The 24,498-nt window shown below is 43.9% G+C and overlaps 1 protein-coding gene across 1 annotated transcript; it reads right to left on the bottom strand.

The window, feature by feature from the left end:
• Positions 1 to 1,415: 1,415 nt before the first annotated feature.
• On the bottom strand, positions 1,416 to 24,037 carry LOC131209856 (protein Wnt-1-like). The gene is made up of 7 exons (XM_058203005.1): positions 23,902 to 24,037; positions 4,370 to 4,839; positions 4,188 to 4,308; positions 2,318 to 2,580; positions 1,934 to 2,080; positions 1,733 to 1,854; positions 1,416 to 1,668 (listed from the first exon to the last, which is right to left on the bottom strand). Exons 2-7 carry the CDS (start codon positions 4,676 to 4,678, stop codon positions 1,467 to 1,469), a joined length of 1,164 nt encoding a protein of 387 aa, XP_058058988.1. The 5' UTR covers positions 4,679 to 4,839; positions 23,902 to 24,037; the 3' UTR covers positions 1,416 to 1,466.
• Between the last annotated feature and the right edge of the window lie 461 nt (positions 24,038 to 24,498).

The raw sequence follows: 24,498 nt of genomic DNA, 5'->3' as shown, positions 1-24,498 counted from the left end.
CTCAGTTGAAAAAGTTAAAGAAATTATCTTCAACTTCAACTTTAAATTCAACTTTGATTTTTTACTCCAATTTTTAACTACGTTGTTACGGTGCGTTGTTTTAACTACGTTGTTAACTTTTTCACGAAAATGTAGTAAAGACTGACCAAGGCTGACTGACCATAGGAAACGAGTAAACTTCCTAAAAAACAGTACTGTAAATAAAAGGAACAGGAATAAGTGTAGATAAGAAACCGTCACTTGCGCGGCGATCGAAATCATTCATCGGTGACGTAAGGCACGCTGAATGCCGCTGTGAAATGAGACCATAACCATTCGGCGACTGTAACGAGAGCGAACCCGACGAACCCGTTAATCGAATAAGACACGGTCGGTTGGTTTGTTGAAAGGGCAATGCTTTATTTATCTTACCTTCCTACTAAGTTTTAGCCATTATTACATCTTACAAAATATTCTGTAAACGTAGCCGAGAGACAATGTGGAGCGTGGCAGATATAAGTACAAAGTTATACGGACACGGATATATTGCAAGACTGTTCCCAGATAACACCTTCCCTCGTTCCCGTCGGGCACCCCCGTGCAATACGGTATACAATTTGCCTTTCCTTGCCGGGATTGAAACACTAAGAGCGGTAAATGAGTCTACTAGCTTCTCACCGTCTCAGCCACGAGACGCGCGACGCACGTTTTTACTGCAAACTTATGAACTAGATTATGTGATATCCGTTAAGCTAAAATCATACACACAAACACGAGAATGTGTTTCAGAAAGAGTAAAACAATATCAAAAACTTCTTAAATCAAATCACAGAAATTCAAAATGCTTTCATTTTCGTCCCTTCCGCTTCTCTCGATACCCGATGTCGTTCGCTCCCGGTTCATGGACACACTTTTGTTCGCGGATTGTAAAAAGGGGCGGACACACGTAAAAGAGTCGAGTACCGATCTTGAGCGGGGTTCAAGCCCAGTGGCCAGCAAGTTTTGCAGTGTAGATTCAGTGAATCAACAGCTGCTTTTGCTGGCCGCTGTTTACGTGACTACAAACCAAGACCTCTGAGCTACATTTTATTATTCACAACTACTAATCGACGGCGACAGCTAATTGTAATAGTAAACGGAAAACTAACGGATGGTTGGATGGTTGATATTGATTTAGACAAAATGTGTTCGAATCGAATTCAAGCTCCAACGCGAGACCTTTTACTTTGCGGCTTGGATGCTTTTACTGATGCCGGTCGTGCGTAAGGATACTTAACGCCGTAGCAGGAGGATGGGTTGAAAAGTGTCCTCCACAGCATCTCGATGGAGAGAAGTGACTGTTACGACAACGACAACGATGATGATGGATGGATGATCTGAGATGGGTGAATAAATAGTGATACATTCTGCGTGCGTGATGTCGGATGCCAGTTGCCGGCTGCCCGTTACGCGGAGGACAGGTAACCACGCCGCGTTCCGTTCCCCTTTCAGTTGCAGATGTGCTCGTCCTTGCGCATACTGCACTTGTCACACTTGACCGAGCAGCACCAGACGAACTGGCAGTTGCAGTTTTCCTCCACATTGCGCACGCGGGTTTGATATCCGCGGCCGCAGCACAGCAGCCGACAGCCTTCGATGCCGTACGAGGTTCGGTTGCAGAATCGACCGCGAGTGCTGAAGATGCCCAAACTGTGGGGAGAAAGTGGCGTCACAGTCGAACAAAAAGCTGGTATTGCTTCGCCCGCACACGTACCTTTCATTTTCTTCACAATAATTCGGTGACTCGGCAATGTACACCAGGTCGGACTTATTCACCTTCTTGTACTCGACGTCCTTGCGGATCAGCTTCTTAATGACACCCTTGTTTTCGACGGGCTGCATATACGAGGACGAAAGCAAACATTAGCAGGTCTGTACGTTTCTGAAAGGGTAGAACTCCCGCTCAATACGCTACCTTCACTTGGGCCGCTGCGTCGAACATCGAGCCTAACGTGTCGGCAATCAGCTTCATCGACGGAAGCCGCCGCCAGCAGACACGTGTCGTGCACGAGCCGGACATTCCGTGGCATTTACAGACTTTTTCCATCTTCGACCTTAATATCTTTACGGTGGGAAGCGATAGTGCAAGTAAACGGAGAGTTATGAGTAGTTTGCATTACTATAGTGTTGGTGTGTGGCCAGCAGAGCTGCGGATTACTATTGATACAGTTCGCAGAAAAAGGTCCAATGGCAACCGTTAAAGTGAAACTATTTTGCCTATTTGAACCCAAAGGACGGTACTTGATTCATTGTCTCACTAATTTACGGCAACCCGGGGAAACGGCCCAAACTTACGTACTCGTCGTGCCGCTTCGTTGTTGTGCAGATTCATCAGCCCGAAGCTGGCCGTGCGGTTTTCCTGTGGATCGGTGAAAATTCGCGCCTGCTTGATGCCGTAGTTGATGTCCTCCGAGCAGCCACCCCAGGTAAATTTGCTGTGCTTCTTGCGCTGGATGTGGTCACAGTGGCAGGTGGTCAGCTCGCCTTTGGTGCAGTACCGGGTGATGGTCCACGCAAGCGACGCGGAGTTAATGGCACTCAAATAGGCCGTTTCACGGTTTCCTGGTGGAAATGGCATTGAACGATAAGCGATAGTTGCGAAACGAGCAGCAACCGTGTTAAACGATGCGTAAGATAAGGTATCGGCACGGTAACTGATTTTTAGAGCATTATTGACCATTTTTAAGGATAAGCTTTATAGAACCCATAAGCCCCAATTTATGTGGCTTGCAACGATTTTGATTGTACAATCATCAAACTTTTTGGAAAAAACATCAAAATGGGCTGAAGCATTGGACTTTTTATACAACAGCAATATCTAAAAAATACAGCGTTTCCGATCCGACAATCAATGTTGCTAGGGGTTCATTAAGTTTTGCGGGTCGATAAGAAGGACACATTTTTATGGTTTGAAATGTACTTCTTTATTTAGTATGGACTTCCTGAACATCAATACACTTGTTCCAAGGAGACTCCAATTTATAAATTTCCATCCTTGAAATGAGAAACTGGGAGGGCTTCAAAATACTCTTCCACATCGGTTATGACGCCATCATTTGATGAAAAACGCTTTCACGCGAACGATTTTTTTTTGGTTTGAAAACAGATGGAAGTCGCCATGGGCCAAATCTACTGAATACCCCCAACAATTCGAACTGTAATCCATGGATTTTGTGCGCTTTGTGACAGGGTGCATTGCCCCGATGAAAGAGGATGTTTTTCTTCTTCAAACCGGGCCTTTTTTCATGAATTTTCCCTTTCAGTTCGTGTAAAAGATTACAGGAACAATCGAAATTTATTGTGTTACCAGTTTGCAAGTAATCCGCTAGCAAAAAGCTCATTTACATCCCACAAAACTGATGCTTTTGAATCTGATTTTTTTTATGTTGATGAACATTTTTTTGGGCCCTCTTGGACACGAACCCGTTTCGGAGCCGAAGAATCGGGTTTAAACCACTCCTTAGCACCATGTTTTGAGTCAGGATCATGGTGATAAACTGAATATAGTGATTTTTATAGTGATGACACTCCACTTCATTCCTTTCAAAAAAGCTCAAAATGTTGCCGAAAAAATTGCATTCGAATGCATTTTTGTTTCCTTTTTGGCGAATGCGGGCTGCCTTTTTGAAACAGCTTTCAGGAACCCAATATTTCAGTCAAAATATTGGCTATACTACTCAATGAGCTGGCTAGGCTTTATACTAAATCTCTTAACATTGATTCGATGATTTTGCAATCCGTCATCCTGTATTTTTTCTACGATTTCTGGTGTTGTGTTTGTTTTTTGACGTTTTTGACGTGAATCGACTTGATGGCTAGTACGACCACGTTTAAACTCAAAAACATCCCTTTCTATTTTCTTTGACTTTCATTTCTTTACTTTCTTCCATTTTCTTTACACTTTCAAAATTCGTTCATAATTTTTATTTGCAAACCTACTATTTGGAGATAAAAAAAGGTGGATACTTTATCAAACGCAAGGCAGTATAAAACCAGGTACGTTAGTAATCCCGGGATCCCGTTCCTTACTCCTTACTCTCGTGGAATTGGTTGGATTGATGTCATAAACAAACCTTCAGATTCAGATTCTCAAACTCGTCATCGCCCATCAGATCGTCTCTTACAGCAAAACCGTCCCAAATCGTACGAACGGCGACGAAAATACGTACCTTTGTCGTCAAAGTTCCCGTAGAAGATGGTGGCTCCACGCTTGGCCGAGCAGTTCCAGCGGTTGTTCTGGAAGTACGTTTGGCACTCGTATTTGGCCGTGTTGGCCGCATGTACAATCACCTGCAAAGCGCAAATCGGTTATTACCGTACGGCCCCCTCACAGACGGAAGCGGAACCATACCCTCAGCAGTTCCGGATTATCGTAGCACTTGTCGCGCTGGGCCAGTGTGAAGAAGCTGCTGTCGCCACACAGCTCGAAGCTGCGGTTGTCCCGGTGGAAGTGGCCCGCATCCAGTGAGAGGTCAGCGATGCGCCACCAGCTGCCAGCGGTCAGCCCGTTGCAGTACACCAGCATCAGCAGGGACAGCTGCAGGACCTGGCGCAGCACATCGAACGAACGGGACGGCCGCCGGACGCTCCGGGGCACTAGCGGGGCCAGCGGTGTCAGTAGCAGTCTGAGCCAAAGGCGGACCTCGCTGGGCTGTACCATGATTTCTGTCCCGCTCTAGCACATCCGGCAGCGGGTATCGGGATCTCGGAGGAAGCAGAAGGAGCTTCCGCTTACGGGCTTGCGTTGCGTTGAAGTCTCCCGGAGTCTGCGGCGCTCTTCGCTTCCTAGCAGGAACGTGCCATCATCGCGCGGTAAGCCCTCTAGGGTAAAATGAGATAAAAGAGACGGGTAAGAATATTACAGAATTTTCGCCGCTTTTTCCCCAACAAATGGGAAACCATTTTGAGGTCGTAAAGTTTAATGATTCTTCAACCACCCTTGCCAACGTCCGGGGAAAAAAAGCAACCGACCGATAAATGTCCGTTCAATAAGCTCCGGTTGATCGAATCACATCACAGGCGCAGGCCAACCGACCGCCAGAGAAGGCAGTGATTTTTAATAACATCACGCTGCTGCCAGAGTTTCCGGACGAGGCGCCGAGGCAATACATACTCATTATTAAGTTTTCATCCCCTCGTTCCCTCGGCTGAGTCGGGGGCTTAGGGCCCGGTAAAACACATGTCATATTTTGGGCAATCCGGCCGGCGACCGGCGAGTTACACCTTCTGTGGCCAGTTTCATCCCCACGCGATGGGCGCACGTCGCAGATGGTGGCACTATAAAATTGACTGCGCCGCCGAATGGTGTATCGTAAAATTGCAATCAAAATTTCCATGCCCAGTCCGAGGCCCAATTCCAGATGGTTGGATGGTTCCGGCCACTCTGCACAGTGGGCCCGGTGCTGCAAACAGAGAACCGGACCAAAATTGTAATTTATTTGACGGATTTTGGCAGAGTCTTATGGAGCTAATTTGGAGGAGTTAATTTTTCCCACCATTTACTGATGGATATTTCGATGGCCAAAGCGGGTTCATTGTTTCATTGGCCATACTTTGCTTCCCTATGGTGTGGAGCCAAAATTCTATTCTCTCGAGAGTGGTCACCTCTTCCGATTGACAAGATAGACATTTCTTGAATGTTTTATTGAAAAGTTTCAGCACCACCCATATTTCGTTTAGTTGTAATGCTTCATTATACGGGGTGGTCAACTCAATGTTCTTTTTTTCATTTAGTTATAAAAAAACAACTGCTAAATATTTTTCGATGCTTGAACTTTTCTTTGAAAGATTGATTCATGCTATTTATGAATAAAAAATAAATTTGGCTTCAGAAAATTGGGGAATATAAAAAACTTTTTTCCAAAGTGATAGGTCTTCAACTGAAACGGTAACCTATTTAACGATCAAGTTTAAAAACGTACAAATAGAGAGGACAAATGTAACGCGAACAAACCAGTAAATATTCACCACCTCTACACCCAAATTGAAATTGAAATTGCCGAGATAGAACCAGATTCAACCGAAAATGTACTCAAAAATTGGTCCACCGAATGGGCTCAGCCAATCGTTGTGGACATTTTACCGAAATTGTTTTTCATAAAAATAGTCATGAAAGTCATTTCAAATAAAAGTTATTTTTATAACAAAGTGAAAAAAGGTCCTTGACTTGACCACCATGAATGAATGGTGAAAAAAACATATTATATCTGTGCTGGTTATGGATTAATTTGTTTGTTTTAATATTCAACAATGCTTGAAACTGTATCGAAAATTGATTTCGTTAGAGCCACGTGGTAACAATTAATTGAATAAATCAATTTTCCACAAGTCAGAGCAAAAAACACATTGAGACGTGGTTTGTAAACTTGAAATCTTTGATACGATCATTTGTTGTTTTTTAAATAAACGCATCACTTGTAAGGACGAAAAAGATTTGTTTATTTCCAGATGGTGATTCGATTAGAATTAGACCGAACTGAAGCCGACGGCTGTAGGTTTGTTTATCAAACAGTGGCTCAAAGTCGCCTACCCAATTCGCATATTCTGTCGGATTAACGTCTTCTGTGCGCGGAGAGACAGTTCCTCCGATGAAATCGAGCCTCCGAAGGAGCAAAACATCCTCACGGAAACGAACATGGCCCGCATCCACTCGAAAGCCTATGGCGAGTATAAAAAACACCGAAAACAAACAATCGGAAGGGACAAGGGACAAAAGGGCGCAGGATGTTTTGGGTTTCGGGCCGCTCCGATGGGATCTGTAATACGCCGTAATAACATTAGACGGATTAGATATGTTTTATGTCTCTTGTGTGGTGTTCTGTTCGGGGCGAGTCTAGCCTATTTTGTCATCTTCCGTAGGGTTGTCCGGAGCCTATCAGAGGGGTCGTCGCCTGAGGTGACGAACGTCGAACGTTATGCTGTCGTCGCTCGGGCACGGGATTCTAGTTGAAGGGGTGAAGAATGGTCCCGGGCGGACGGATGTCGCCCGGGAGCGAAGGGCTGAAAGCTGACAATAAATAAAATATCAGTTCCCGTTTTTGACGACAAACAAACCGACGACTTTCCGTGAAGTCGATAAATATAGTCGGCGCTATTCTTGTGGACGAGGAGTCACTGTGGAGTCCTTCAGCAAACGTGCGTCCTTAGAAGTGGGACGGTTCTAAAAGACAACACGTGCGCCTAGGCCATCGAGGTTGTTTGGGTTGGGCGTTCGTAGACTGGAAATCATCTGGATAATCTACGCTTTGTAAGAACACATCGTTGCGTGCCGTTTGAAGATCCCATGAGCGTAGAGAGCAGATGTGTTGACAGGACCACCGGGCACGTCGCTAGGACTAGCCGCCACAGACTAGGTCTATGAACGAGAACATCCTATATAGCGGACAGCCGACCGCTGGCTCAGCTGCGGCCAGCGATCGGATTGGTTGTTTCGATTGCAATCATATTTATTTATTTGGCTTTTGCTCTCTGCCATCTCAACTCAGCAGTTTCAGTGTAAGGCTCGCTTCCACGCAACCTCAGCGACTCAGCGTCTCTATCTTCACGGGGTGTATCAATGAATGATTTATAAAGTTAGCTGACTGCAACCGGAACCGTTTAATAAAGTATTTACACGAGGGGAGCCGAACATAAAGGATGCTCTAGAACAGCGACGGGCTACGAATGCTGATCCCCCCCTGCAGAGCAACCCTTGTGGCCTAGGACGTAACGGGTCCATCCATTCGGAACAGATAAGTGAGTCAAGATGTGGCAAGTTTGCACAACCCGCCGTCCCTGGTGTTTGCGTCCGCAAGCGTGGAATTTGATGACGACGCGTAGACATGAATATTTAAAATCCTTTTTCCCGGCGTCGGTTCAATTTCCAAAGTGGGGCTTAAAATCGAAGCACAACAAGCAGCATCTAGGCGTTCGATGGCTCCGTAAAGAAGTGTAGATTTTGTAGGTTTCGAGTGCCGAATGCAGATAAGTAAGATAAAGGAACCCGGAAAACATTTGTGCAGCATTCAAAAGGTAAAAAACAGAATATTGGCCGGCAACTGGCAGCCTGAAGGCTTTCTTTGTAAATGATAATATTGGCCATCGGGAATGAGATCGAAGTGAAATAGGAAAAGATATATTTTTTTTAACTGCTGTATGGAATGCAACATAGCCCAGATTCGAAGTCGTTCCCGATTTTTAATTATAATTTGTACAAATCAATCCAACAGCTAGACAACGATATACAGAGTGATTCATTAAGGACACATGTTTACATTCGGTTATAAAAAAATTGCTGAATACTTTTCGATGCTTGAACTTTTATTCGAAAGGTTCATTCATTACATTCATTTATGTATAAAATACATTTTGTGGCATTTATGTATTAAATACAATTTTGATTGCAGAAAATTGGAAAATATGAAAAAATAATTTCCAAAGTGGTCGGTCTTCAAGTCAAACTGAACAATATTTGAAAAGCTCTTTTAATTTAAGCTAATTTTCAGCTCGATGCCCATGTTAATAAGCATAATTGTCATTTTTGGGGTTTCAAAAAACCTTTATCTTTGGCCTGTGGTGAATCGTAAATGTTACGTTAACAAACCTGCAACACGACCTCAAGACCCAAATTAAAATGGCTATGGCTGAGACAGGACCAGATGCAATCGAAAATATACTCAAATTAGGTCGACTGCCAAGCCAACTCATGTTGTACATTTGACCAAAATTATTTTCCATAAACAAATGTCCTGAATGAGCCTTTAAAATAAATGTTCAAGCACCGAAAAATATTCAGCCATTTTTTTAAACAACTAAATGAAAACATGTGTCCTTAATGAATCACCCTGCATAACGAATTAAATCAATGTATGGCCGTTGATAAATCAATGAAAAATATGACTGAGTGAATATAAATTTTAAAAAGTTACAGTTATTTGAAAAGAAGAACATCCTCGCTACGCACATGTTTCTTGATCATTAAGACCAACACCAATCAACGGCAAGCAAATTTGAATGCTGAGCGGTACGGGCGTCAAAGTTCGAGTTGTTAAGCGATCGTGCTGAGGATGATGGGAGAGGTGATTAGATATCATCTTTCGTAATTGAGTCAAACATGCCTCTCCGCCAGCGTCAGCCAGCCAGCGTCTGTGCTGTCATCATATCTTCGAGCATAAAATGATGCCGGTTTCCATAATACAAATCATGTTCGCAGTAAAAACGGCGGTCTCTGAAGTTATGGCAGTGCAGCTACACGTCGTGTGTAAAGAGAAGATGGATTAAAGACACGGCTCGTACTCGTAATTCTCGATTATTTTTGCGCCACCATATGCGTTTCTTGAAGGCGTAAACCATAACATTGCACCGATGATCGGGAACTGCATGGCGACGAGCATAGAGGGACTGGAAGGCAAAGGCAGGGCAAAGGAAGCAAAACGAAAGAAAGAGAGACTGGAAAAAACTGACGACGACGAAGGGCTGATGATGAAACGGATCGTTCGGAGCGAAATGCATTCGGAGCTCATAGCGCAACTTAATGAAACCGGCATTGGCTGCTGGCGCGGCGCGCAGCATAAACAGAGACGTTGCGCGGACAGAAATGCTGTAGCTCGTGTCGGTGTTTTTGTATGTGGGTTTTTTCTTTCTTCTGTTGCATCAATGCCCCAGCCCGTTTCCCCAGAAATAAAATATCGGATTTCAGGCAAAAATTTTATGACGCTTGTGCTCTCCGTCAGTAGCTCGATTATTAGGCTGCTAAAACCTCATAATCCATCTTGTGTGCCGCGCGGGACACAAGCGGGGGACGTAGTAAAAAGAACAAGAAAGGTACGCGTATACAACGTCCGAAGTACCCCCGGCAGGCCCGCAGCATAAATCCCGTACATAAGGGAAAACGTAAACAATGTAAGCGTTATGAAAAGCGGCAGCAGTCGCTATGTCGTGTTTGGTGGGCGGTGAGAGAACTCAAGAATAAAGGCCGCAGCAAAAACCAGAAAAAAAATGCCAGAAACCGGGAGCAGATTTTAAGATCGAATCCGCGCGAAGCCCGGAGTCCCGGAATTGGCCGGAGGGGGCGTTGTTCTACGCAAATACGTTTACGATACGATTTCATTATTTGCAAAATAATTGGCAGAAAGCCTCCGGCAGCGATTCCGGCAAATCAGAATCTACGAAGGGCCGTCGGCAAGGGGCTCCGGTCCTCTCGACGGGTCCTCGGAGAACATGGCCGTGTTTGGCCTTTGTGTGTTTGCCCGCCCCGCGTCTATGTGTTGAAGAGGGAGGATGGTCGGTCGTGTACGTGTAATGAGGGTAATTTCGACTGTTAACAAATTATGGCCGAACTGAAAGAATCGCGCCGCCCGAGAATGGCGCAATGGGCGGTAATTCGCTTGTGGAACAAGAGGACATTTTGCGATTAATGCGCGAAACCTACACAAACGCAGGTTTTTAAAGGGACACATTTGCTCACACAGATGATCCATGAATGAATTGGATGTCGAAGGATAGTGAAGTAGAAGTAAAAAATGAAGTGTACAATCATGCCTAGTACTCAATCCGTGGTACATTTTTTTTTTTCTAGAAATGGAAAAGGTTGAGTGTTACTTCGGGGTTTTTGTTAGTATTAAAGCTGCTTGCATACTAAATTAGTAGGACTTTGTTATTACTTTTGTACTTGTGATTCTTTCGCACAATGATCATCAACGATCGACGACAGTATTATTATTCCTTTTTTACAGCAACTCATTTTGCTATCACCGTTGTGGAACAGGTTGTTTGTGGGCCTTTCCTGTTTTTCTGACAAAGTCGATTTATTATTGCAATTTTTTACGATTAACGATGAAATTTTTCATTTGATTATTGGCGGCTGAATATTTTTCAATGGTTGAACATTTATTTGAAGGGTTCATTCCTTCCATTTTCTTGTGAAAATCAATTTTGGTCAAATGTCCACCACGATTGGCTTGGCAGTAGCTCATTTCGCCGACCTATTTTTGAGTACATTTTCGATTGTAGCTGTTCCAATTTCGGCAATAGCAATTTAAATTTGGGTCTTGAGGTTGTCAATAGTTGCTGATTTGTTCGCATAATATAAATATCGATGTGGCTGTCGCTGTACGGCACGTAGCGCCATCCTGTTGAAACCAAATGCCGTCCAAATCTTCAGTTTCAATTTCAGTGAAGAACACAATCAGCCAAAATCCGCAACAAAAAGCCACTCGTTTTGGGTGCATTTGCTTCTCTTTCACGATGGGTGGGTTTTCTGTACTCCAAAAACAACAATTCTGCTTCTTAACACAGCCACTGAGGGGGAAATAAGCTTAAATGAAATGTGCTTTTCAAATATCGTATCGGTTGATCTGAAGAACTACCACGGACATGAACATTTGGAATGAATGTTCAAGCATCGAAAAATATTAAGCCGTTTGTATTTTATAACCAAATGAAAAAAAATATCTTTTATCGACCACTCTGAACTAATTAGTGTTTGCGATTTTTTTTGCGGAATATGCTTTTGTACAAAAAATAAACACATAATGAATTTCCGTATTTTTAATTTAACGAAAAATTCCAAACCGAAGAAGCAAAGAAGAACCGAGCAAAAATATCCACTGATTCCATTTTTTACCTTCAGTGCTAAGCTAAGAAGTGATAAGATAAGAAGCCGTAGAGACTAAATTAAGCTTAAAATGTACAGGAACTATTGCGTCTCATATAAAGATGTTTTGGGTTAGGCTTTTGGGCAACAAAAATTAAAAACATGTATGTATTGTAAATTATTTTATTCATTTAATTTTTTTATACATCTTCCTTCGTTTTACGTTTTTGCCCTTTTTCGTAAGCACACCCCGTTCGGCCGTTTGCCTCGAGCTTGTTGGGATGGCTTTTACGAGACAAGACTGTTTTGGCCACGGCTTAAACTTTAATACAGCCCCCTGAAGTTTTTGTAACGGTAACGGAGATTTTTGAAGGCATTTTCTGACCCGTGGTTAGCTGTAGAATCAATCTCCTCGCCGAATGTGGCACTTAGTGGAAAGGCAGTCTCAGCCAACCGGTGTTTCGCGTGTCACATTTTATGATCACTACCGACGCCGCCGTGGATGGCCACTATTACACGCACTGACGTATGCGGTCCGGCGCTGACAAGTTAAAATAAACAGTGACCAATTTCGCCACAGTTCCATTAAGCGTAATGTCCCCCCGGCCGTTGTGGGAGGTTTACACTAATGAGCGCTTATTAACAGCTGCAGCATAAGCGATCATAAGGCTTCCGCTGGGTCTGGTCCAGCCGTCTGGCTGCTGCTGCTGCGTTGCAATCACGCCACATACGGCGTAAAGGTTGAAAACGATCGTGGTGAGCCGACCACTGTCGTCATACAACGTGGCTAATGTGTAGAAACGCTCAGGCCTCTCCCGTGCGCCATATGATTGGCAGCGGTGCGACGACATAATGAGCCAATTTTGCGGGTTATTTATAAGCAATGTATCATAAATTAGCAACATCATCGGTCGAACCATCGGAGCCGGAGATAATACGTTCCCATGGACATCGGCTTCAGCGACGGCGGCTGCGTGATTTGCTTAATCGCATAGCTGCACCACCCAACGGGATGTCTGCAGCGGAGTCTTTTTTGTCTCACTGTCACACCGGACAGGACTACAACGGATTATGTCCAGCAACTATTCCGCGCCGGCTTCCGCGTACCCGCGTCCTTCGGCCCGTGAATGCGAATGATTGAAAATTATCTCCATTCGTGTGCCATTCGTGTGCTCCTCCTAATGATGGGCAATGATGGAGTTGCGGTTGCCCTCGTCCCACCACCGCCCTGTCCTGCCGTGGCCACCTTCCGTTAATTAAACGCTATAATGAATGTTAATTAATTTTAAATAATTTCTATACGGCCAAGTGATTCTCAATAATTATGGGAAACTGAACGGAACCAGAACCATGGCGGCACAGGCTGCTGGCGCATTCTGCGCCTACGATGCGAAGGAGCGATAGGCGGCCTCCATCTTGGGTCTCCATCGAGGCCTCCCTTTGAGCACAATTTGATTGGCTCCCTCCCAACACCGGGCACTGCCCAGGAGGCTAACTCCTTGCTTTGTAATCTTGGCCATCTGACTGGTTAAGGTTTTGCGTGAAAATGTACAGAGAGAAGATGGTTGACGGACAGTTCTGTCGGCTTGGCCCTAGGAAAGTATTTTTGGAAGTAGTACGCAGTAGTACGAGAGAGAGCCAAACAGCGAGGGCCAAAGTAGACGAACTAGTTTTGGACCAACCGGAGTTACTGGTGAGTCGGCCGGTGGCCGGTTTGTTTATATTTACGATTGGAGAAAATCATAAAAATATTTCTACCCTGATGGCCCCGGCGGCCCGATCGAGTGCTTGGTGAGCATCGGAACACTTCGCACTGACTGGTGGCCACACCGGGCTGACCGGACAACTTATTTTAGGAAAAAACCATCGCCACCGAGTGGCAGTAGCCAACGGCGGCACTGGTTCGGGTGGGGTAGGATCGCCAATTAACATTTGCCAATCGGCAAAACGGGGTAGTAGTTGATGATTAAGCTTTCTCGAGGCCTCTCGAGGGCAGGGAAAATGAAGTACTCAAGTGGTGCGTGGTCCCTATCGACACGCCTTCTCATCCATGGCTGGACCGGGAGTCGCCTTGCAGGATGTGGAGCGTAGCTAACCGGGCACTGGACGATGAGTGACATAAAACGTACCGAAACTCGGTACTCTACCGATGAAGGAGCAAATCGGTGAGATGAGATTAATTAATGCGTTCGCCGAAAGTAACTCACTTTTCTCACACATTGCAGTCAAAGTTGATGCATATTGAAGATAGGCTGGATGAAGAAGACGCCATTACTTTTCGTATGTTCTTGTATCCCTTTTTAGAAGATTGCTTTTGCCAAACTTGGCGAATTTTAAACCTTAAACGACCTATGAATAAGCTTCTTTCCGCGATGGGATTTTTTGTTATTTATATTAATGATAATTTTATTTTTAATTTTAAACGATCTATGCGATCAATAAGGAACCGTATCAGAAGGGAACGCGTGCCAAATCTAACTTTCCTATTCTTTGCTTAGCAAGAAAATTGAGCCCTTGTTTAAAGTAGTAGTGTGGAGCCCCTTAGTGGTTAGCCCTTGTTTAAAGTAGAACAACTAAATCTCAATAACGTTAAGAGTTGGTTAAAATGTCAGAATCTCGATTTGCAATGGTGAGATAAGAACTTAAGAACATTATTAACACAATAGATAACCTTAAAAAATTTTGAGCTCCTGGGATGGACAATCTTATCAAACATCCCGGTCTGCGAACAAAACATTTCATCACTCGCCTTTTCAACGCTTGCTTTGTTAACGGTTACTTCACTAATGGCTGGAGGACAGCAAAAATAATTCTAATAATAAAACCAGTTAATAATAAATAAATAAGCCTGCTTAGCTCTCTAAGTGAAATCGTACTAAACATGCAACTCAAATAACATTTTTCCAATCCAGCAGTTTCGTTTCAGATCAGGACACTCCATAACACTACAATTAACCAGAGTTATAAACCATTTAAGTAAAGCTAAATCAGACGCCAAATCGACAGCTATCGCCTTTTTAGACATAAAAAAAGCATTCGATAGCGTTTGGCAATACGGACTGCTACACAAAATGCATAAGCGTAATCTTCCGTTGTACATACTAAAAATACTAAAACATTATCTCAACAACAGAAGATATCATATATATGTTTCAGCAAGCATCTGCTTCTTTTAATTTTCCCGCTGGTGTGCCACAAGGAAGTATCCTTGGTCCTTATCTCTATAATATATTCACATCCGACATTCCAAAAACAAGAGCGTGGGAAGTGGCAAGGCCTTATCAACAAGGAAGGTAACCAAAACGGCGACGAAGAACCTACGAAAAATCGTTAATTCCTATAAAAACTATTACAACAACTGGAAGATAAAACAACTTCCACAATTCCACAATCAATATCAATACTTTTCCACATTCTTATTCAATTAATTCAGCAGCTAGCGAGTTTTCCCCCTAAGTGGACAAAATATCATTATAGATAGTCGAAATGTATTATGATCTTCTCACATCAAGTACCTACCTACCTACTGCTACTGCTGCTACTAGAAATGTATTAAATTACTGCTACCGTCCACACTTAGAAATGTTGCATAGAAAACTAGACATACTCATCAAACTGCTTTACCCATTAATCAACAGAAAGTCAAAACTAAACTTTTCGAATAATCTTCTCATATACAAAATAATTTTCCTCTCTCTATTAATCTACGCCTCATCTCTGTGGTCGCAATGCTCCAAAACTAACCTCCAGTCAATACGAATACAATAATCTGAACGGAGTTAATTATCTGAAGTTCTTTAAAGTTGGCTAGTTGTAAGATGTTGTTAGTTATTAGTTATAAGTAGAATAAATTGACTAAATACCACGTGGCATAACATATAGTTTAAATAGATTTAAATCGAAACATTGTCATTTCAATCATTTTGATACCTTAGACTTATTAAATAGCAGCAAGCCCAATGTGGAATATCTCTGTACTCTTATCACTCTTATCAAAAAAATTAAGAACATTATTATTAAATAGCTGTTCAATTTGGTACAAGGGCTTACAGAGGCTCAATATCGCACCACTACGAACTGCATCAACACAAAATGTAAAAAGAAGAAATTAATCATAATTTTTCATCATTGACAGTTGTACCGATTATTGACAGGTATACTGTTTTGGAAGTTGTTTCAATTGCACCGGATCCCAGGCTACGTTGTCGGCGGTTGTCGGTAGGATGCTTTCGTTCGCCGGGTTCGCTCGTCCGACTCGTGATTCGTGAATTTGGCAGGAATCCGAGTGCGCGAATTCAACGGAACCAGTTCATCGGTGGCCGCCGCCTCCAGCCAGAAGTATGCTGCGATCCAAAGTTAACCTTTTTTGTTTTTGGTAGCCACCGATTCGATCGACGAATAAATCGGAAATCGAGCGGTCCACATTCGGCTGCGTTTTCTTCGCCGAAGCGAGGGCACATAAAAAATAGTCGCTCGCGCGGATCGTTAACACAAATTATCGTGGTAATACTGCTCCCGGATATGGAGCCGTTGTGCCGCGCCATTCCTCCGATTGCCCCATTCCGCAAACCAATCCCGATCGAGTGAGTGCCGAAGTCGCAGAGACGATTAAAACCCGCCGTCAGAACGGTCGACGGCCGGCCGGGAGATCAAAGCGAAGCGCGGCGAGATACCGAAAGCGAACCCAAAACCTGCTTTTCCGTAACGCCATCCGCCGCCGCCGCCGCCGCCGCCAGAGAGGATGTGCATGTTGCGAGCAGCATAAAATAGAAGAACGAAAAGTGGAGCAGCAATCAGGGAGAGAACCGTTTCCCGCCGTCCGGCCGGCGGGATTCGAGTTGACGATCGCCGGCACGACCTCAAACGAAGCCGATGTGGGGAAGGCAAAAAGAGCACATAGTTAAGCATAGCTCATAGCACACACACCGCTTGACCGCAGAAGTCGGAAGCTGCGTGTAGATAACGGCAGCAAGCTGGTGACAACGCCGACGATTATTTCCTCCTTTCTCTTGGGGGCCCATTTTGTGCCAAGAAAAGGGCGAATAATCGGTGACCTTTTAATGTTGACCAATGCGCTAACGGGAATTAGCGGAGGAATTAACGCCTGGCCCGGGGTGCTGCATTGAAATCCAAACAGAATATTCCGACCTCTTCTGTTTTATAACATCGGCCGCGTAAGAAACAATTTCGCGGTCGTAAAATTAAAAGTATTCGATTGGACTTTGTCAAGATTGTCCAACAGTGCCTTTCTATTTCCATGGCTTAGCCCTTTGTTTGTTAGTGACTAGGAATATTTTTTAAACCTGATCTCGACCGGATTTTCGAAGCGATGATGCTTTTGAAGAGATACTGACCTCGGTAAGATAGACACGGACGTTGACGGGATGGCTTAGACGAAGATGAATGATGCCTCGGGACACTCGGGCTCGGGTGAAAGTGCAACGCGGCCCTGTAGGCATTAAAGTGCATCTAATCAACCCTTCAAATCTTCTCGCGAGTAGTAGGATCCCCGAGCCGCACGGAGATGCTGGAATCAGCAGATTGAAAGGTCCCATTATCATCATCATCGTCATCATCTTCATTACCATGCTCAGCCGTTGCGTTGCGGCGACCTCTTCGACAACATCATTGTCGTATGTGCGCATATTCATGAGTGTTGTTGCAGTCGGCCGCAGAGCCGTCCGGGGTGCGATGCTGTGGCGACGGTGGCCGCGGCCACATACACGCACGCGCCCGAAATGCAACTCCCAGCGCAATGCACCGCCCACCAGGCCGCGTGGGGTTGATGGGAAAAAGGAGGAGGAAAGTCTTGACACCACCGCCACCCGTCCGGGCGCGCCTTTTCCGTCGACCAGACATTTATGCCCCCGTCTAAGAGCTAATTAGTGCCACGGTGAATGCACATGACCATTCGGTTTGCATGCAATTGCAGCGCAGCGCACCGCAGATGCAAATGTCCTCGACCACCTGGCGGCAGATGCACTTGTCTGATTAGCTCTCTTCGATCGGGGTACACTTGTTGCGGCCGCCATCGCGCCGCTGCATTCGGTGTACCTTTGTCGGGCTCCCTACGGGGCCTCCCGGTATCACTCTTACGGGAGACAGAAAATCGGAAGGCGAAAGACAAAAGTCCTCGGCGAAGAAACGATGGGACGACGTGCTGGGCTTTTTCTAGTGCACGGTCCCTGGGCCACCGAGGAGCCACTCGTTTCGGAAGCCTGGCATGAGATGGAAATTTAACCCCTTGGTCGCTGATTAAATACTGTTGAGTAAGCAACTCAGTGAGCACCGCGTCCCGGGCTTGGTCGGTCGTGCATCGAAAATGGTTCCTTTACTTAAGCGGTGTACTAAAAGTTTAGTTTTTCTATTGGGTGTGTGAATTAATTTGTGCGGTTTTTATTCGATTTTTGTAACCTAATTACAACATAAAACCGTATGACTATCTTAATGAAAGTATTGTCCGTCGTTAGCTACTACTTTCTGCCATCTTTTATCAGGTAGTTTATCGATACCGTGTCGACAAAACTTCTCATCTTTATCAGCGATCCCCTCAGAGCTCCGTTTTTCAATACTTTCATAATAAGTTAATCCCTCTGCTGCCAAATCGTTACTCATGTAACGGAACAAATACTATTCCGAAAGAGCAACGTCTGGTGAATACAGTGGCGGCGTTAACAGTTCCCATCCGAGATTTTCGAGATATGTTTTGACTGGTTTTGCGATGTGAGGTCGAGAGTTATCATTTTGAAAAATCAGCTTATCATGTCTTTTATCACATTCTGGCCTTTTTATAGCGAAAGCTTGCTTCAAATGCATTAATTGTTGTTGATAGGATTGTCCTTCAATAATTTCATTAGCTTTCAAAAGCTCATAGTACACCACAACTTTCATATCCCACCATATGCTCAGCATAACCGTTGTGCAGAGAATATTTCGCTTTGGTTGCCATGGATCTGGCTCACAAAGCTGTATCCAGACCTTTTTTGGGTTTAGGATTCTTGTAATCACTCCTCTTTTCATCACCAGGGACGAATCGGTACAGGAATCCTTTTTTCTGCCGTGCAAGCAGTAATGAATAAGTACTCCCCGCAAAAACGCTTTACCAGGAACAAAACTTGACATGTTCAAATGCTTAAAAAATGTATTATTTACACTTTGACCAAACAATCATTACTGCATTAGATGCGTAATTACAATTGCTATCAAATACATATTTCATATAAAAAAATGTTTGTTATATTCAGAGAGTGACGCTATCCATTGTAAAACCGCACGAATTAATTCACACTCCTAATATTGCGGTTTTTCTCCTTTTTAAAAACGTTCATCGTACGGTTTATGAAAATGAAATTCTGTCTTGATGTGAGTCATTAAAAAATCATCAAGTTTAATTCATGTGACTTTATTATATTTGTTGGAACGATACAGTATTTTCGTCAATGGTTTTCGACTGCAAGCTACAGCTTTGACATTTACGACGACCTTACAAAATCGGAAATCGGAATGCCGTTGATGGCAAACCTTAATAGACCTACTCATTTAGAGCTCGAGACCCAAGAGCTGACAACGTTCGATTTAAGCATAGATGAGGTATAAAGTCATCTAAGGGAAAACCGTAACGCATCACAACTATGTTTGCTCTGGATCCTTTTATTCGGATTCGTATCGAGTTTGGTTGGCAACATGTCCGGATTGTACAGGATGGTCAAAACAGATCAACAGAGTATAGAAAGGTAAAGCTATCAAAGAAAGGCAGTGTTCACGTTGCAGGTCTACAATGATATTCTACTTAAACTTAAATTAAATTAAATTAAATGTAATTAAACTTAAACTTAAATTTTTTGAAGCGGTTGTGGCAGAACAAGAATGATAGAATTTTTTATTTTGAGTGTCGATACACTTAAGAGCGATCATACTCAGGGTAACAAGTCGCTGGTTTAGTAACTCTCCTAGTTGCAGAATGTACACACTTACCACTTGGGCTTAGGGCTATGGGCCATGAAATCCGTACCGTTATTTCGTAACTAAAACCGATGTTTCTTATGCTTATTCTCTGATGCACCTTTCTGACTGCCTTTTCTCAACGTGAGTTCATTGTAGAGCACGGTAAGAAGATATTCTATGTCTATGTTAAGTGCATATTCCGATTTCCCTGTCATGTTGTTCCATGGACCCTCTAATTTCGTAATCCGAATTGAATCATCGCGCATTGTTTAAAACCCTAATTTATCTGTTTAACAATTTATGAATGCTTCGAATATGTTTACGTGTGGACAGGCATTTGTTTGTTCGAGTTCCTAAACTGTTTTTTCACTTTATGTTTTTTTTTTATCAAACGGCGTAGCTATTTTATAAACAAAACCCCAAGGAATGTTTATTACAAAAAGTGATACAAGTAAATCAAAGCTTATGACTCAACCTTAATACATTTTAACTCAACTTTATATTCAACTTTCTCTTTGATCGGCTCGCTGTTCGTTAGTGGACCTTTTGTTGCGCCTTAGTGTTGCGGAGATTTTCTCCTTCAACAACAGCTTCCGGCCAGATTTAACCCGCAACTAATTAAGCTAAGTGCCAAGCGGGCATTATTGTTACTGTTAGATTATGTTGCTGCTGCTGGTGGATTAATAGCAGTATGGCACATTGAGGCCGGCAAAGGAAACCGGCATACACCACAACCCACCAAGCCAGGGAATCCTAATTCCCAGTGCTTGGGGAAGCAAATAAATGTTCTTACAATCATTGGAACATGTAGCGTGCTCGGTGTGTGCTCGATACACCGATTGGTCCGAGGACGGCATCAGTCGCAGCCGTTGGACTAGGCGCAGCAGATGGAAACTTTGCCGAACTAACCAGACGTCGTAAAAATAAAACTCGAAACAAACAAAACTTTCGGTCATAATTTAGCCCACCCAATACGGGAGCCGATACGGGAACCGAGTGTGTAACCGTCTTGATTAAGAGAAAGCCGTAGATCCGTCCAAAGCACGAGTTTGGAAATAAATTTCAACACGTTTTTCTGATAAGTCGGAAAATGAACACCAGCAGCATTTGACAGTGGCTGGCCTGGCTCACTCGACCCGGACAGTTACTTACTTTCCGGAGGTTCGTGGTGAATTCTATTACGCTACCATTACGACGGTTGGCAGCATATTGTATGCATCTGGGGATCTAACGTTAGGGAAACAATACGTAAGCTAGAGCTAGTCATTCAGACAGTTGCAATCGTCATAAAAGTAGTCGACAATCACGATCTTCACATGGGCCATAAATCGCTGCCAGCCGTAAATAATTCGATTTTGTCACGGTTTGATATTAAGATTTTTATTTGAGAAGCTTCATGTTTCCGTTGCGTAGAGCCATAAAGGACATAGAGGATTGATATGAGCTCAGTTTTTAAATGAAGAATAGCATCGCTAATAATGATGTGAATCAGTAAGTTGAACCCGGTTCTGCATTGGATGAAAGGTTTCTTTGATTGGTTTGATGAACATCAGTGATCGGTCAGAAAGGAGGAACCATAATCTGCGTTTTCCAGCTGTAAAATTGTTACATAGAATGCCATGAAAACATGACGTGGCAAGAAAGAAGCTTATAGATTGAAGTTTTTACTACTAGCTTGATGCGTAGACACAGCAACAATAGATTTTGTAATTGCAATTGATTTTTCTATTACATTTACTAGTGTGTTGAATAAGTTCGTAGCCACGATGACAGAGAGTGCTGATATGGGACTATTTTTTTTGTTATGTTGGTATGCTCTTCATATGAAAGTATGTCAAGTTTCATTTCAATCGGTCACTTAATTTTTTTACAAGCCATATCGACGTGTCACAGCATTTTTACAAGGGAAACAATCAAACATCGTGCAGAGATTAAATTTTTATTTTTTAAAGGTTTAAAAGCAATGGAAAATTATGGACGAATGTTGAAAGTGTATAGGGACTCTTCACGGTCGAAGTAGCCTTCAAGACGATCCATGTCAAAAACGTCAAAAAACAGACGCAACGCTTGAAATCGTAGAAAAAATACAGGATATCGTATTGGAAAATCGTCGAATCCCATAAAAGTGTCTTTTTCTGATCGAGGCTACGAACTTATTGAACAGTGTAGTAAAAGAGAAATAGAAGAAACGCTTCTTTAGACTATCTCTGGGTTGCGTGCGTTTGGAATACAATTTGGATTAATTTGAAATTTATTACAAAAGTTAGTTCGCTGTATTCTGGGCATTCCACAGACGATGTTGAATGCATAAGGTAATTTCGACATTGCCAAGAGTTTAAATAGTAAGAAACTACATTTTTATATAAGAAAATCGTTCGTCATAAATGATAATAAAACGGTAATGACCCACTATTCTACTCTTTCTACTAACCCTACCTACTTCTCTTCCTAACCGAACCGAAAGGTTGTAGTAAATGCCTTTTCCATTCCATCTGTCTTTTTGACCGCAATGACCAACCAATGGACGATGTTCCGCGTTCAGTCCGACATGAAAGAGCGACACATCCGTAGATGGTTTCATGGCTCAATAAACTACCTTTGCCCTGAGCCGAGCCACAGTTCCGCGTCCGTCACTGCCGTTTTAGCCACTTTGTTACCTTCATTAGCAACAGCGGACGCGTCCTGAGCTGCGTTCCTCAATTTGTTCGGCTCGTCCTGCGATCGATGCCTCCCTTCCCTCTTCTTTACCATTTCTATCTTTCTCGTTTCTCGGGACGGAAGAAGCCGAAATCCAACGCATGCGGCGGCAAAAGATTTGGAGAGATTCATCCGGCACCCGAAGGCCCGAAACCGTCCGATTGCGTCATAAAATGTTACTTTGTGGCTTAATTTACTGTAAATAAATGTGGTAATTAATATTTTTACAGCATATAAACGCTGCGCTCTTTCTCGGCAGTGATTTCATGTGTGCTTAATTTGGGGTGCGGACGCATGGCCAGCCCTTTGGGGGGGCGCCGGGTTTGCAGGTGGATCACTCTGCTGTGTCTGCGGGAGTTTTGAGATTTATGGTAATTAAATACATGCAGTGATGCATGAGGAATTGCGCTAACATTTACCTAGCAGTATGCTGGGGGGCAGCACCAGAGCATCCAGTCAGCATTATAAGGAGGTCCCGAGCTCCTGTTTGCAATGAAAATCTGTTCAGTTCTATTCGCTTCTACTGCTAGGTTTTGAAGATTTGGAAACGCTGAGAAATGTATATTACGCACCGAACAGGTGGGCCTATCTGTGGGTTTCTCTTCCTTTTCTCCATTGTGCCAGTGAATCGTTAAGAAAACACCGTCTTCGTCTTTCATATTCTAATGCTGCTTCAAACACTTGCTTCAAACATTGAGCTGCACACGTAGCAGAAGGTATGTTTCTACGTTCATACTCCTATTGGAATTGGAAATGTTTAATGTTTGCAAAGTACGTATTTGAGCATTAAAAAGATTCTCAAGACATCATAACTGATCATTTGTATGATTCGTTTGTACGCCCAAATAGAAACAAAAACTTTTTGATGGGTAAAACATTTGATCAAAAACCAATAGGAAAGCATACCAAAACTTATGGGAAGACATGCTTATCCCTCGTCCAATAGGCTCCTTGTGTGAGCATATTGCAGAAACAACATCAATTTCGTTTAGAACAACCCAATAACGAATCTCCCACTAAAAGTTAAGGCCCGCCAGGGGGGAACTTGTATTTTTATGACATTAATTTGAGGTATCCCGACCCAAAGTCCCCCGAACGGTTCCCAGACACCAGACGGTGTCATTAATTGCACGGTGTCCCCGGCCAGGATCCGATCCTCTCCGGGCCTCCCGACATCTCGGACCCACGAAACCCGTGAGGGTCAAACGAAACTAATTAAATAGACTTCGCCCGGTGGACTTTTGAAGCGCCCGGGAAGCGGGAAGAGCAGACGGATAAACAAAAACCGTTTCGAAAGAGCGACACGAAACGTGCATTACGCCGGAATAATGTCAATGTAAATAATTGTTCGGTTTTGTGAGTTGTGAAATGTTTCCCCAGCCTCACGACTTTCCCCACGCAGCAGCAGCAGCAGCAGGATCGTGGATCGTGGCGTCCCAGGTGCGGTGGCTCCGGATCGGGATCGGGTTTGGAATGTGCCCTCCGGAAAGGTCCCTTAGGCCCCATGGGAAAGCCGATCGGTGTGCGAGTACGTACGCCGCCGTGGCTCGGAATGGGTCTCGGCTAGAACTGCATCGCGCTTCGGATGGTGGGAACCCGCGTGGACCGCGGACGGTACCGCGGAGAGATAGTGTAACGGAGAAATTTAAATGCCATTAATTAACACAAACCTTTCTTACCCCCGCTCGGATCCCGCGAGACGGCCTGTCCGGCTCGGTGTTCCGATCGTCCGTCTCAAGCCTTGATCTATGCGTTCCTGGTTTCTGCTCCTTGTCCACACACTAACCCGACCGGCACTCGCACATGCACACACACACGGATTTACGTTCAGAGGGTTTTACGGTTTTCTTTTTTCCGCTTCACTCTTCAGTGTCGATCTTACGGCGGTCGATCCGCAGGCTGCAGGGAGCCTTTTCACACCCCGTTCTTGTGTTGACTAATGATCTCGATCTTTTTACCTCCGAGGCTATCTTTAACGTATCTTTACGGATCTTTACGGTGTGCTACAACAACAAGCATGGAACGTTCGGGGGGAAAAAAGCGGAATTAAGCAGTATTAGAAGAAAAATAATAATCACGCACACGATACAAACGCACTCACAAACACACCGAGGGTCGGCCTTTTGCCTCCCGAAATTAAACCATAAATTCGAGGTAAACACTTCGGTGGCTGCCACGGTGCCAGGGGCGCCTTTGCCAACCTCACTGTTTGTGCTTCGAAGAACTCGTTCGTTCGGGGAGTCGAAGGAATGTGCACTCGCGCCGTT

Source organism: Anopheles bellator, chromosome 2, assembly GCF_943735745.2.
Source record: "Anopheles bellator chromosome 2, idAnoBellAS_SP24_06.2, whole genome shotgun sequence".
Classification (NCBI taxonomy): Eukaryota; Metazoa; Arthropoda; class Insecta; order Diptera; family Culicidae; genus Anopheles; species Anopheles bellator.
This window is presented reverse-complemented; position numbering and strand designations above follow the sequence as displayed.

Excerpts from the sequence above, each read along its gene's own strand:
- LOC131209856 (XM_058203005.1), bottom strand. The coding sequence starts at position 4,678 with ATGGTACAGCCCAGCGAGGTCCGCCTTTGGCTCAGACTGCTACTGACA. Across the intron at positions 2,581-4,187 it reads CGGGAACTTTGACGACAAAG|GAAACCGTGAAACGGCCTAT; the intron begins GTACGTATTTTC and ends CATTTCCACCAG. Across the intron at positions 1,855-1,933 it reads ACGCAGCGGCCCAAGTGAAG|CCCGTCGAAAACAAGGGTGT; the intron begins GTAGCGTATTGA and ends TCGTATATGCAG.